This window comes from Colobus angolensis, unplaced genomic scaffold, assembly GCF_000951035.1.
Source record: "Colobus angolensis palliatus isolate OR3802 unplaced genomic scaffold, Cang.pa_1.0 Scaffold163, whole genome shotgun sequence".
NCBI lineage: Eukaryota > Metazoa > Chordata > Mammalia > Primates > Cercopithecidae > Colobus > Colobus angolensis.
Genome location: NW_012114744.1, coordinates 2,837,295 through 2,852,436, shown reverse-complemented (window position 1 = coordinate 2,852,436; position 15,142 = coordinate 2,837,295). Strand labels below are relative to the sequence as shown.

At 36.9% G+C, this 15,142-nt stretch overlaps 1 protein-coding gene and 1 pseudogene across 1 annotated transcript in view; one reads left to right on the top strand and one right to left on the bottom strand.

The window, feature by feature from the left end:
• CFTR (cystic fibrosis transmembrane conductance regulator (ATP-binding cassette sub-family C, member 7)) overlaps nucleotides 1-7,706 on the bottom strand; it is a 185,041-nt gene extending 177,335 nt beyond the window's left edge. Inside the window, exon 1 of the mRNA XM_011937379.1 lies at nucleotides 7,523-7,706. Coding sequence (XP_011792769.1) covers nucleotides 7,523-7,575 — 53 coding nt within the window. The 5' untranslated portion in view covers nucleotides 7,576-7,706. The remainder of the gene's footprint in view (nucleotides 1-7,522) is intronic.
• Nucleotides 7,707-8,260: 554 nt separating this feature from the next.
• The window catches only part of LOC105508553, a 35,690-nt pseudogene continuing 28,808 nt past the window's right edge, over nucleotides 8,261-15,142 (top strand).

Here is a 15,142-nt window from a genome sequence, read left to right as displayed (position 1 = left end):
AAAAAAAAAAAAAAAAAAAGAACTCTGTGTATTTAACAAAGCTCAAAGTTTTAACATAAAACAAAGATACATAACCTTTTCAAAAGTAATGAAAACCTTCTTTTAACACACATAAAAACCTCATAATAGTAGGTGAGCTCCTATTTTTATTCAATCACTGGAGACAATATCTGCAGTCCCAAGCAGATTTTCATACCTCATTGAATTTCTATGATCTCTCATATGTTGTGTCCCATGATCTGAAAAGCACTCCCTAAAGGAGTGAAGTTATCAGGAGGTTCAGACATCAGTTAGCAGGTTATATAGGAGAGTTCTAAGTATAATTTCTAAGTAGAATTTAACCAATACTGTCCCTAGAACTCAGCTGCTTCTTCCTAACACTCTCAGGTCACACCTATGCCACAATAAGGCCAAACAAGTGGGCACTCTACATGTTTATAAAACTGTCACCTCAGACATCTTATATCTCTTACCTAAGACTAAGCTCTAAATCACTGTAATACATTTTCAAATAACCATATTACCTGACCCTGAGCCATACACATCATTTCCTTTTCTGGTTTTGAGAGAAGCAGAGCCACATATGTCTGCACTCCTACTCCATGCCTTCTCTGATTAAATTTTCTCATTCAGTAAGCAGCACCACTATCCCCTCTATTATCCAAATCAACAAATACAGATGTTATCCTTAACTCTTCTCTTTCCTTCACCTTCCACTGCTAATTAATTACCAAACCAGTTGATTTTACCTCCTAAATGTCCTTCAAATCTCTCTCTCTCTCTTCACCCCACCCCCGCCCCCACCACAGCCACTCTTTCAGCTCATCTTTTCTTTTACAAAACTGCAACAGTATGTGAACTGATTATGTCCCTCTCCTGTTTAAAACCCATGGCTCTTCACTTCCAGTATGATAAAGCCCAAGCAAAGCCTACAAAGCCCTTTACGATCTGGCCCCTGCTAGAATTTTCAGACCTATCTCCCACAAATCTCTGTCACACATTTTATGTTCCAGTCATAGGGAACTTCTCAGGATACTTTGAAGGTGCCATGCTTACTTATCCTGTCAGTCCTCCACACTATCTGTTTAAATTTTTCCTAGCCCATCCCTACCCTCTTTGGATAATTCTAATTGAATAACCTCCTTTAGGTATGAATGCAAAAGACACTTCCCCCAGCAAGCCTTCCTTAACCAGCCTTAGACTCGGGTTAAGTGCCCCAGTTGAGTGCTTCTATGAAGCCCTTGAGAAACCTGGGTTTCAGATAATTTGTTCCATAAAGGCAGCAACAATTCCCCTCTTGTCCACCTCTACCTTCTTAATGTCTCACATAGAATACAGAATAAGAATGAGGTCATCTTTCAAGTTACCCAGAATCATGACCTAAAAAGGAAGTACTGCTTTATCTCAGCTCCTTGGAGCAAGCTATGGGAGAATTTTCTGGCTATATCCAGGCATAGCTTCAGGCCTGAGAGTCCTAATAATCCTACAGACCTAGCAAAAATCTTCATTTCCTTACCCCATGAGCAAGAAATTAGCAAGCATGCTATCCCACAAAGGCTAAGGCAGAAGGGACACAAGAAAATTTGATGGAATAATTGTTCTAAGTACTAAAAATCTGCCCACAGTCCCACTTGCTTTGACCCCTTTTTATCAAAATGATGCCAGCACTGCAGGACTGTTGAATATCATCGATCTACAATATACATAGGTCTCTAGGGTTGATCACCATGAACTCATAACCATCACAAAAAGATCTTTATTAAATCATTCCATGGAAAAGTCCTGAAATGGTCTGAATATTATACTAAACAAATTAGAAAAGGCCTTGACATCCAGAGCTTTACAATTTGAAATCATAATTTATGTCAAAAGATAGTAATAAGTTCATAGAGCTGCACAGAAAATAGCAAACTTGACAAGCCTTGCAACTTGAATACAGCTGTGAAAAACTCTGAAAAAAGATTTTTCAGAGCTCCGTAGGAATGTAATTCTCTACATCAAGCAATCTAATAGTAAATTAAATTCTTACAAGCTTCTTGCTAAAAGAAGCCTAAGCTCTTTACTGACACAAAGCCCTAAAATAAAGCCACTTTGTAATGCTAATTCCACACTGAAACAACTATGTGGTAAATCGATTGTAGAGGTCTAAAGAGAACCAATAGAAATAGCAATGTTTTCCTCCATGATCATGCACTTGACATATTTGTAAATTAAGCTTTCTGCCAAGATCTCCAAACGACCAGACCTTTATCACAGTCTGTTTTCCCCTCTTGACCTCATTGCATCTCAGAAGTTTTCGCCAGGAAGATGCCCTACGCAGATGCATCAGGATCAAAATTGCCAAAACTGCTGCTGAGTCAGAGATGTTCTTAAAGTTTGACAACCAACACATAACTGCAAGCTAAATAGTTAACACCCTTCCTGATGGTTTTGCAATACTATACTTACATTGTAGCTCTATCACACTGAAATTATAGGCTCTTGTGAAATGACACTAGCAACAATAATGCATTTTATAGCGGTATTCACTCAAGGACTTTCAGACAAGTGTTAACATTTATGTATTGAATATTATTACAATAAGTTCCACTCCCTCCTATAAAACATAAATGGAAAACTGGAAAACCATGATTTCCCTAGTGTAACAGTTAGCTGTGAGAGATATTTTGACTGTCACATCAAACATAAAATATTGATGAAGCAGCTAAGAAAAATGGATTCCACTTCTCTCTTTAGCAAGGAATTAAATATTAAAACTACACTATTCCTTATAAGTATATAAGAATATTCTTTGAATAAGTGATTAATAATTAAACTAGCATATAAAAAACTATAGGAATAAACTTCAAAACAAAGGAGAACTTTTTAAAACTTGCAAAATTAACTAAAAGAAACTTAATCATATAATCATATATACACAGATATTTTATATATAAACATATGTGATTATAATTTTAGTCATATATCATGTATAGGAGGTACTTTTAGAACTCTGAGAGTTAAGCTAATCAAAATTAATACAAAATTAACACATGTTCCCAGTTAAAAAATCTCAACTGTGTAACAACAAAACATGGTCAGCAAAAGGAAGATAAATAGAAAAGACTATTGAGGGACTGATGTAGAAAGTCAATATTTGTTAGTGTGCAGGCAACATTGTTCAAGACAGAAGGGCTCCTATCCCAGAAGTAGAGCCCTCCAATTCCTACAGGATACAAAGCCAAGAGAGAATACAGAAACCCTGGGTTGTCCTCATTGATGACATTTGCTCATGGACTGACTAAATGGACTCATGGTAATCAGGAACCCTTAGCAGTTGTATATCACAATATAATTGTTCAACACATATTGGCCTTTGTTTTATGCATCTATTTTATTTTGATTTGGATAGCCTAAGATTTGTCTGACAGACAAACCTAAGATAATGCATATGTATTGATCAGACCTAGACTAAACCCTTGTTTGAGTAGTCAACTGGTCTTCCTTGGCAATATTTTTACAAACACCCTTGACAAACTGCAAAACTATTTATGGCTCAGCCATAATTTTAGCTTTCCTCACAAATTGCCAACATGTAAATAAAATATAAATATAAAATAATCATGATGAATTTTTAACAGTGTATCATAATTTATGTAACCAAATTAAGTGTGGTCCCATTCAAAATGGCGATTTTTAAATCTTCCATTATATAATTTTAATTATACTTCCATTGCTCAAAGCACTTATATTTCTCTTCATTAAGCATTGTCTTTAGGCTGAAAGGGTGAGGTGGCTTATGCCTGTAATCCCAGCACTTTGGGAGACCGAGGTGGGAGGATAACTTGAGGCCAGGAGCTCCAAGAGCAGCCTGGGCAACATAGTGAGATACTGTCTCTATAAAACTTAAAAAAAAAAAATAGCCAGGCATGGTGGTACACACCTGTACACCTGAAGACCCAGCTACTCGTGAGGCGAGATGGAAGGCTCACTTAAGCCCAGGAAGTGGAGGTTGCAGTGAGTTATGCTTGTGTCACTGCACTCCAGCCTGGGCAACAGAGTGAGACACTGTCTTTTAAAAACAAACAAAGAATTTTCTTTAAAGTTTGCAATGTATTTTTTTTTTAATGAAAACACCTAAAATTAGGTAGAATTTGGCTGTTAACAAAGGAAATTATGATGAAAAATCTTTATATTTTCAGAGTGAATTTGATTTTGTGGTACAGTCAAAAGTCACTTGGAAGCAAGTCCAAGAGACCAGTCTGGGTAATATAATTTTTAATCTAAAGCAAGCTATGAATATAAAATAATAACTATAAAATAATGAGGCTAATATATACTTATGAGAAGAAATGTATGTATTATTTAGAAAGGCAATTTCATAATAAGAGACCCAAAATTATTTTGATCAAAGGCAGAATGTTTAGAATACGAGTGTGGTTTTTATTAGGTAGCTACTTTGAACCACCATACCTATTCTAATATATAAATTCAGGTGTATTGGTTTGTTTAAAAATCTCTCATTACTTTGTGTTTAATAATTACAAAAGTATTTCAAATTATCTTACTGTTAACTTGAGACTTAGACTATGTGATTCTTTGCTGAATTTCCACCTTAGATCCTAACAATATTTTACTCTTTGGTCTTACTTGAGACTTAATCTGTAGAGTTTATAAGACACCCCACATCCCTTGTAAGAAATCAATGGCACTGTATACTTGGATTCTATTGGGTTCCCACAATTCCTCATTATAGACCTAGACTTATAGCACAGACATCATGACCAAAATTCAAGTTATGTCATCTGACACACGGTTTGATATACACTCTTACAAGTAAGTGAAATATGAAAAATTCAGGGCATGAGAGAAGAGACAGAGAGGAACAAACTGAATAACTACCTTAAAAATTGTGAGAAAATGTAAATTTTAAAAATTTTCCCAAATTAAATAGCACAATCTCCATTGGTGACCATTTATAAATCAATCCCACTTGTACATGAATTATAAATTTTATACTAATATATCACTTCTAGTTTAAAAATGGCTTCCTATTTCATAAATGTCATTTTCATAAAAGTTTCTATTTAATTTACTTGTTTTCCATGATAGTCAAGAACTACCTGAATTTTTCATGGTGAAATTCTCTCTTAGATTATGTCTATTTTATATATATATATATATATATATATATGGATTATGATAGTTCAGATGTTCTTCAAATTTTATACTTGATGTGAAATCCACACAAAATTAAGAAAGTAAGAAATAACTTAGATTTTTTTCCAAACTTTTTTGGTTTTCCAGTGACAAAACCTAGACCTATAAAGAGATATTCAATACAATCTATAACCCATACCATAACAATTCTACTGTTTTATGACTCTCAAACTGAAGGGCTCCTATTCAGAAAGTTAAATTCTAAGGTATTTAACAACCTATGATAGAAACATATGACATGTTTCCTGTATATCTGGTAAGGCCATGTGAAACACAATTTTTCATAAATTAAATTCTCATCCAGGCCCACTCATTGCATATCCAGATTAAGAGTCACAAAATTATACTCAAAGATGAATTGAGCATCTTATATTAATAAGGTACATGTACTGTAATGAATGTAAAAATATGGTAATCCATAATAATAGCAGTTAACATTGGGCTAACTCTTCACATTCATTTTCTCAAGGGATTAACCCCTATGACAGTCTCCAAATTTTAAAGGTCAAGTCACACACAGAGATGTTAAGGGACCTGCCTCAGGCAACACAGCTACTAAACAGTAGATGTAGGATCTGAATCGAAATAATCTGACTCCAAAATCTACCACTTTTGAAAACTAAGCAATACTGCCTAACTTAATGCAAAAAATACGTTTTTTACACTTTCAGAATTGCAGTCTAGAAGGCCAGAAGGAAGTTTGTAATCATTGGTATTTTAGGTGATTGTCAGTTCCTATAAATAGTAGGAACTTAACTTTTAAAAACATACCTATTCTTAGAGCAACTTATGAAGTATTTTGGAGAACAGAAATGAGTATGCTCTTAACACATTTAGCAGCCTTTGTAATACATTTTCTTTGCAAACCAGCCTGATAGCATTTTTTAACCTATATCAAATGTGTCAGGTGATTTGTAAAAAGAAAATTACATAAAAACCCACTTTGACAGATCAATAGTAAGCTATTTTAAAGTTCATTAGTATTTAGAACTATCCATGGAATATTAATTCTTCTGAAAATTGCATTTTTAGACTGATTGGCATTTAGCTTCCCCAAAGTTCTCTGCTAAAAAAGTCTATAATTTATGCCAATTAACATTCTGATTTTATAAGGAGTAGGAAAACAGATCAATAGATAAGCCGATTTTATAGATGGAGTAACAAAAGGTGCTATAACATCAATACAAAAAGGTAATTCCAAAGAGTAAAGTCCTTCTCTCTTATCCACCGGGAGGAGCTCTCCTTCAAGGGCCACAGTCTCTGCTTAGCACTGGAGTTCCAAGATTAGCTGCACATGCAGAGAACTAAACATAACAGAAATGTGAAAGCTAAATCTCTTCCCCCCTACACACATATATGAGCTATTTATAACATATTTGACTTTTTTGATACCTCAGTATGCTTATTCATTGGGTAATTATGAGTCAAGTAATGTCCCATGAGAGAGAAGTACCTACTCATTCATTCACACAGGTATAACAGGAACAAAGTAGATGCAATATCCAAAGAACACTTCAAATATGAAGTGCTACATCTAATAACACTTTGCCTAAGATTCCAAACTTAGAAGCTGTTTTTAAAAATCTCATTAGATAAAGTTTGCAAGCTTCTATGGCTCAAAGTTTGCAAGCTTCTATGGCTCATCACATTAGGCTAGGAATACAATTTATTAAATGTCAGTTGGATATAACTTCAGTATCTATTCCTATGGCTTTTAAAATTTATAGCTTGTAAAGCTAACTTTTTTCAAAATAAATATTTCAACAAATTTGCTTTCAATTTTTAAAGAACAATGTACTTGTGACAAATACTAGATTTATCCAGTCTCATAACAATAAATATTTTAAGCACATATTTTCTACCTACCCCAAAAAATTTTTTGGCAGAATTCAGTCAAGAAATGTTTTCTGAGCACCTACTATATGCAGGCATGGCACCTGTATGTGCCAAGAAGATAATCAAGTGTCCAAGGCATGAAGGGGGAAAACCAATAAACCACACTTAAGTATTTATTAACAAGTTTTTTTAGTTTCTTAGAAAAATCAAATAAAATAACTGCATAGTAGCATACTTGGGTCTTGAGATTCTAACTTTTCGGTTGCAAGTAGATGTGGCTGTCTATTCAATCAGCTTCAGTTCATTCTTCCACCTCTTCTTAATGCTTTCTGGTTTATTCCACAATACCCACATTTTCTTTCAAAACAATGAATGATAGCGCATCTTTTTAAAAACTGCTCATTCCTTTTCCCCAAATCCGGCCCATACACGCCCTAATCTTTCGCTGGCACGTGTCTTTCCAAAGCTCGGTTGGCCACCCTCTCACCTGAAAAAAAGTTTGGAGACAACGCTGGCCTTTTCCAGAGGCGACCTCTGCATGGTCTCTCGGGCGCTGGGGTCCCTGCTAGGGCCGACTGGGCTCAAGCTCCTAATGCCAAAGGACCTATTACTCTGGGTGCCTGTCGCTCAACCCTTTTTCTCTGACCTGCTGTGATGTCATTTGCTTCCAACTCCCCCCACCCACCCCTACTCCACACACCACCCCCTCCTTTTGCTCCTTCCCCCGCCTTCACTGCCCAGGTTAAAAGCCGAGTGCTGCCTGGTCCGGCCCCAAATTTGCTCTAGCGGCTTTCTCCACCCACTACGCACCCCCGCCAGCACCCCGCCCGCTCCTTCCTCCTCTCCTCCTTCGCTCTCTCGCTGCCCAGCACCTCCCTTTCCCGATTCTGACTCCCAGCCTCCCTCCCTCGCGCGCGCTCCTTCCAGGTCTGTGTCCTTACCGCCCAGCACCAAGCCCATCCCGCAGGTGGGCGACAGTCGCGGCCGCTCTTTAGGTCCGGTTGGCAACGCTGGAGGACAGAAGAAGCCACCGGCAGGAGAACTGGCTCCCCGGAGAGCCTCCTGGACGCTCCTTCGCGTCAGGGTCCGCCAGACCCAGGACCCGCTGCCACCAGCTTCCCCCGAGCCTGCCTTCCTCCTCTTCCTCTTTTTCCCGATGATCCTAGCAGGGTTCCTGTTACGTTTGCAAGGTGCATTTTGAAAAGGGAAGGAAAATGTGCCTCTCATGTATCAAAATACAGCCTTAGAGAACCGAAAAGTTCCGCGGCAGTGTGGGTCTGATGCATTCACCTTAGCGCTTCCTCTGCGTGTTGGAGAAAAGAACCAAGCTTTATTAGTTTCAGGCTTAGGTGAGTGAACTCCAAGGGTGGCAAAGAAATCTGAGGATACGTACTTAAAGGGGGAAAAAAAATCTACAAGGAGGTAAGAGGAGATAGTGCTTTGCCTAACTACCGGCCCAGGATTTGTTCCTTGTCTGTCGTTTTTAGTCCAGTGTGCATTTTTAAGGAAGGCTTTGGAGTGTTTTAGCGACAATGACAAGCAACAATGTAAACTAACTCGCCCTCCTATAGATTTCCTAGTCTCAGTCAGCAAAACATCTTGACTAATCCACCGAAAGGAATCCAAGCAGTCTTTGAAGCGAAGGTAATGTGTTAACTTTGACCTGACTCAGAGAAACGCCATCTTCAACTCTCTAAGGGCATCTGGGCATTCCCAGGCATAGGCACCTTCCTTCTGAGCACTTGGTGTAGGATTGCCTGTGTCTCTGACGGTATTTAAAGAGCCAACTCTCTAATCCCTGAACCCTGTTGTGTAAAAGCAAGCACACATTGTGTTTGAATTGAAAAATTCAAAGGAAAGTAAAAATTTTGGCCTGATTACTTCACTGTCGACACATCTAAGGCAAGGGTCTTGTGAATTATCTTATTGTTTACTTGTGGTCACCCAAATACAGTACAAATAAAACGTGCATTTCATGATGGAAAGACAAGAACATGTGCTGAAAATAAAGAATGTGTTCAGCAGGTTTTCATAGCTCTGCTTTGCACTTCAGTGGACAAAAGCATACCTTTTTTCTTGAATATTGTAAAGTAAGATTTAGAAACATTTAATCTTTATTATCCTAAATTTGAATAGTAGAGAAAAGGGCAAAGAGATAAACCACATTGCATTAAGTTAGACACCAGGAAAGAACTTTAGCACTTTTTTTTTTTTTTTTTTTTTTTTTTGAGACGGAATCTTGCTCTGTCGCCCGGGCTGGAGTGCAGTGGCCAGATCTCAGCTCACTGCAACCTCCGCCTCCCGGGTTTACGCCATTCTCCTGCCTCAGCCTCCCGAGTAGCTGGGACTACAGGCGCCCGCCACCTCGCCCGGCTAGTTTTTTGTATTTTTTAGTAGAGACGGGGTTTCACAGTGTTAGCCAGGATGGTCTCGATCTCCTGACCTCGTGATCCGCCCGTCTCGGCCTCCCAAAGTGCTGGGATTACAGGCAACTTTAGCATTTTTAACTCACCATCCACTCTGTTGTTTGAAATCCTCTACCTGTGTTTTCATCTCACCAGTACGACAAAAATTGAGACTCTGTCTTCACTATTGACTTTTCTCAGACATGTGACTGAACTCACTCCATCCACTTCCCCATTCCCAATCTGTTGCTTAGTTTATAACTATTAGTGTGGCCCATCAAATACAATACATGCATTTTGAAATAAATTAATAATTAGTTATTCTTTGTTATCAACAAGCAAGTGAAAATAAAGGGATTAAGAAATAAGCTCCAAAGAGAATCATAGAAGCTGACCAAGGAATATGGCTGGAGGAGACTCCAAATATTTTTCAGTCACTCTCCTTCTTCTGGAATGAAACAGTTACTTGAGTTCTTACTATTTGCCAGACATTATTCATACCACCCTTACAACAGCCATGTAAATAGGTGTTATTATCTTCAGTTTTCAGTTGAGTAAGCAAACAAGAAAAGTTAAGTAAATGCCTATAATGATAGAGCTAAGATTCAAACTTGGGTCTAGTTCTAAACCATTACTCCTATCACTGTGTAATACTGCTTCTAATTAAATCATCCCTCATGTACTTTTATAATGTCACTTATACATCAACCTAGTCTCTTTCCTCACATTAGTTTCATGAAATAATAACTTTCAGGCCTGTTTAACAATGAAACAGGAAAGCAGAAATCTACAAACCAAGTAGCCAAACCAAGTAGCCACTGGAGTTATATACTTTTAAAGAATTACATTTAACTATAACATTCCATTTTAAGCATGTACTCACACATGTACATAGGAAGACCATAGATTTTTATCATAAAACATTACAGTCCAAATTTGTTTTGGTAGAAATAAAACTTTACCATTATTCAGAGCTTTAACACAGCAAGCATGTCCAAATGCACTAATTGCGACATGATATTCAGGATTTGCATCTAGGTACTTACATAATGTGGGAATAAGGACTTATCCACCAGAAAACTGTTCAAATGTGGCTCAAGGTCATGACTGAAATCCTGAATGTATCTTTGAAATGTCAGGAACAGGAAAGAGATTAATGGGCCAGGGTGAGAGTAGGTGAAACAGTGAAGCTCTTCTTTCATGCTGCTCAATGATAGCTCATATCATTTTATAACAATTTTATAATAGCCTATGGTTGTTGGGCACTTACCATATATGCCAAATTATAATGACAAATACACAGCCTAATTTGCCTTTTTTAATCTTTACAACACCTTCATGGGACACGTAACTTCTTCATTAACTATATATTACAGGTAATGAACCTGAGGAAAAACAAGTTTCATATTTTCCCAAGCAAGTTGCACAATTAATAATAAAAGAGGAAACTTGGATTTAAACCTACACAATCTGTGGCCTGAGCCCAAGCATTTAATGATTACACATACTTCCCCTATAGAATTTCCTAATGCCAGAACTGATCTTAAATATAGAAGACTGTGTGGCCATTTGTATGGCATCATTTTAAAGGTATATTAAAAAGAAGAGCAAGGAGGAGTAGGAGAAAAGGAAGCCAACATTTATTTAATACCTACTTTGTGTTCAGCAATGTGCTGGGTGCTTCTTACACATGATCTCAATATATGAAAGATTATAAGTGATAACCTCATCAAAGATTACTCACCCTGCCAGGTTTCACCATTAGAAATCATGAGAGTGAACTTTCACAATACTTTACTTACCCATCATGTTCAACTTAATTTGAGAGTGTTTCTCAGATTCTCTCCTGAGTGGACTTTAACAGTGGTAAGTGGGTAGCAATCACAAGTACACTAAAACCTGAAAATGTGGAAGAAGAAAAGAAATAGTCACTCCTATTGGGAAGAAAAGCTCATTAAAAAAAAGACAAGGTCTCATCAGCTTCATATATGTAGTCTGGTTGTGCTTATAAATTTATCTAAGCTAGAAGGGTAAGAACAGTCACAGCTCTTCAACAGTGGGCCACAGTGATTACCTAGGATGTAAACACACATTACAGTCTTACAAAGATGTTTCAGGACTGGAAGGAGGTGTCCTGGGAAATGACTAGGCCAGATTCTAGTTTACTTTTACTGCTTCCAAAATAATGTTTGGTCTGACAATTCTGTTTATAAACACACACGCACACCAACTTCTATTTACATACATACATAACCCCTCTTCCCTACAACCTCCTTGGAGGCACGAATTGCATCTTATGTTTTCCTTTGAATTCACCCCTTATTTTGTAATACAGTATATGCACTCGAACAACCATTTTCTCTTGGGGTTACTGACCTATAGTTGAAATGTCATTCTAAAGGGGATATTTGAAGATGCTCAAGAGATGAATGGTTAACATTAATTTTTTACCAAGCAAGAGCTTGGATGATAAAGCAGATGTACAGAATAAGGCAGTATCTCCATACTTCAAAATTCAGAATCTACTGATGGACATCAACATTCTCTGAACATGACAGAGTATAGTGGAAATAGCTTGTGCTAAAGCAATAAAGAACTAGGTTTTCAATCCTGGCACCACACTTAGCTCTGTGACCTCACATAAGTTACTTAACCTTTCTGTTTTTTTTTTTCCCTTGCCTCAAAACAAGGTTAAACATACCCACCTTAGTCAGGTCTCATGGTTTATACCTGTAATCCCAGCACTTTGAGAAGCTGAGGAGGGAGGATTGCTTGAGCTCAGGAGTTTGAGATCAGCCTGGGCAACACAGTAAGACCTTGTGTCTACAAAAAATAAAAAATAGCAAGGTGTGGTGGTGCATGCGTCTGATCTCAGCTACTTGGAAGGCTGAGGCAGGTAGATGGCTTGAGCCTGGGAGATGGCGTGCAGTGAGTCGTGATCATGCCACTGCACTCTAGCTTAGGCGACAGAGTGAGACTTTATCTTCCCTCACCAAAACAAAAAACAAAAAAACCCCACCTCATAGGGTTGTTGAACAGATTAAGTTAGGGTCTCTCAACTTCAGTACTATTGACATTTGGGTGTGGAAAATTTTTTGATGTGGGGGTTGCCCTTGTACTGTAGAATGTTCAGCAGTATCTCTAGCTTCTATTCCTTGGATGCTCGTAGGACCACATACATCCTAGGTTGTGACAACCAGGACTACCTCCAGAGATTGCCAAATATCTTGGGGAGAAAGATACAAAACTGTCCCCAGTTGAGAACCACTGGATGAAATAAATTAAATGTGATATATATATATATATATATCAGAAATAAAGCACTTAGAACCTAATAAACACTTAATAAATGTTAGAAATTATCATTACATACCACTGGTTATAAATTAGAAATTTGTGTAGGATTGCAAAATGGAATGCTACAGAAAACTGAACTCTCTAAAAGCTATCAGAATTCTCAGGAACACTGGAATTTCTCATTCCCTAAGAATTTATTGGTATTTGAACTAAATGAAAAGGGGTAAATCAAATACTCTTGCAGTTGTAAAGTCATTTTTATTTAGAGGCCAACTTCTATTTTTATATGGTGAAAATGTCCCCTTGTATTGAAATAACATTTTAAAGCTCTGTTGTTTGGTTGCTCTAATTTTCAGCTCATAAACAGTGGTGTATCTGTAACTCTGTCCAGATGGAATTTGGCACCCTGATGGGTCTTCTATAACTTAAAGGTAGTTTCTCATTAAGGAAGTCTTAAAGATCTTCAAGCTGTTCAAAATGGGAGCTTATTAATGCTGCTAATGAACTGAAATAATTATGAACAATATCAAAAATACAATTTTGTCACAAATGTAAAAGCTACCAAATCCTGTAAGATTTTCTAAAACTGCCAGTCATGAAATGTTTTATTCATGTGGGTTCTCTTCCCATTTTCCCGCTGAAGCCTTTCTAGAAACAAGGGAATTCATAACACAGATTAAATTTTCATTGGTGATATCATGCTGAAAGTCAGATGCTATCTATAGATGTAGATAATTATAAATTTGAATTCTAAAAAGAAAAGTAACCATTTTTTTCTCAGAAGAGTTCTGTGATAATTTACATGATACATAGAAGAGCTACATTTAGAAAGGCAGGGGTGCACAGTAAATAGAAGAGTGAATTATTTATTTATAACTGTTTCCCTCTAAATAGATAATTAGTAATCAAAACAATTAAAACAGGGCATTTGAAATAATAATAAGAGAGACATGATAGAAAAATTTCACTGCACATGGGCACTAACAGCAATTCTGAAAGTCTTGGCTGTCAAAGCCCAATCCATTGTATTATTCCCACAGTCTGATATCTGAGAAAAGGCAATATGTAAGTTCACCTGGAAAGAAAAGCCATCCTCCCTCCACCCCATTCATGGAAGAGTTTGCTGTTTAGAGACTTACATCATTGAGTGGCATCATGAACAGTATTTTCAGCAATAATTTTCTCAAAAACATTTATGGTCATTTCTTATACCAATCTATGATCAAAAACTAAGAACAGGACATGAAGTCACTTAAAGAAGGCTTGTTGGCCTGGAAAACTAAAATTCAAGAATTCACAGGTTTAGAGACTCCTTTCTGATTTGCTTTAACTTCCACTACATAGAAAGAGTCTATGAAATCTCATTGTTTTAGGGTCATTTATTGATCTTCAAATTCAATGTGATTGGTGAAACTATAGTGATTAATCTGTATGGTCAAAAGGACAGCCAATTCCCAGTTCGGTGACTGTGGCTCACTGGCCTCCACAGCCTACATCCTTGTGTCTGAGACAGTGACTGGAATCTCCTCACTTCAAAGGCTGTTGAGAGGCAACACTGATGAAGTGATGGCAAAACACTTTGGAACTCTTATTTACATGTGCAAAAATTGTATTTAAAGACATATATGAAAATTGCCTAAGTCCTTTCTAGAACAAAGTATATCATGCTAATGAAGAAAAATCAAATTGATAAATTGGTATCATGTTTTTTATCCAAAAAAATTAACTCACAAAGTTTTACCTAAAAATATAATTTTTCAAATAAAGCAAATTAAGTTTAGTATGGTACTGTCTTTGTAAGAAAAAAATGTCTGTTTTATATACTTGTTTGTTGTTTAAATTGCATTATGTGCCTCAGGAAAGACCCCATAAAGTCAGTACATTTTATTATTAACATCCCAATTTAAAAATGAAGAAACTGAGGTACAGAAGGTCAAATGCCATGCCCAAATTCAAGAAAGAGTACCAGAATCTGAACAAACCCAGGTGCCTGGCTCCAGAACTGAGTAGTTAATCACTGTGATCTCTTTGTAACTAGACCACATAGAACTCTTCTGTTTATTTAATTAAGAGAAGGTGTTTTATGTAATTTGTGTTCTTGCTTCTCTGTTTAGGTGAAAACAAGGACTTATCACAAACTAGACTTGTATTATTTTCTTCATTTCTTCTGAATTGATTGAATGGACCGTTTTCATTAGAAGAATGAAAAGTATGTAGGTGTCTAGGAGGAGAAGAAAGAACAAGCAAGCTCTTTTCTGTGGCTTGACAAAGACTACTTCTATTTCTTTTGAGATTCAGTGTAGTTAGAATCTGTTTGGTGCATTGAGATAACCTCAACTGGAGTAAGCAAACAGAAATACCGAAGATCCCGGGGAGAACACACCACACCGTAAGAGAGAAGTTTA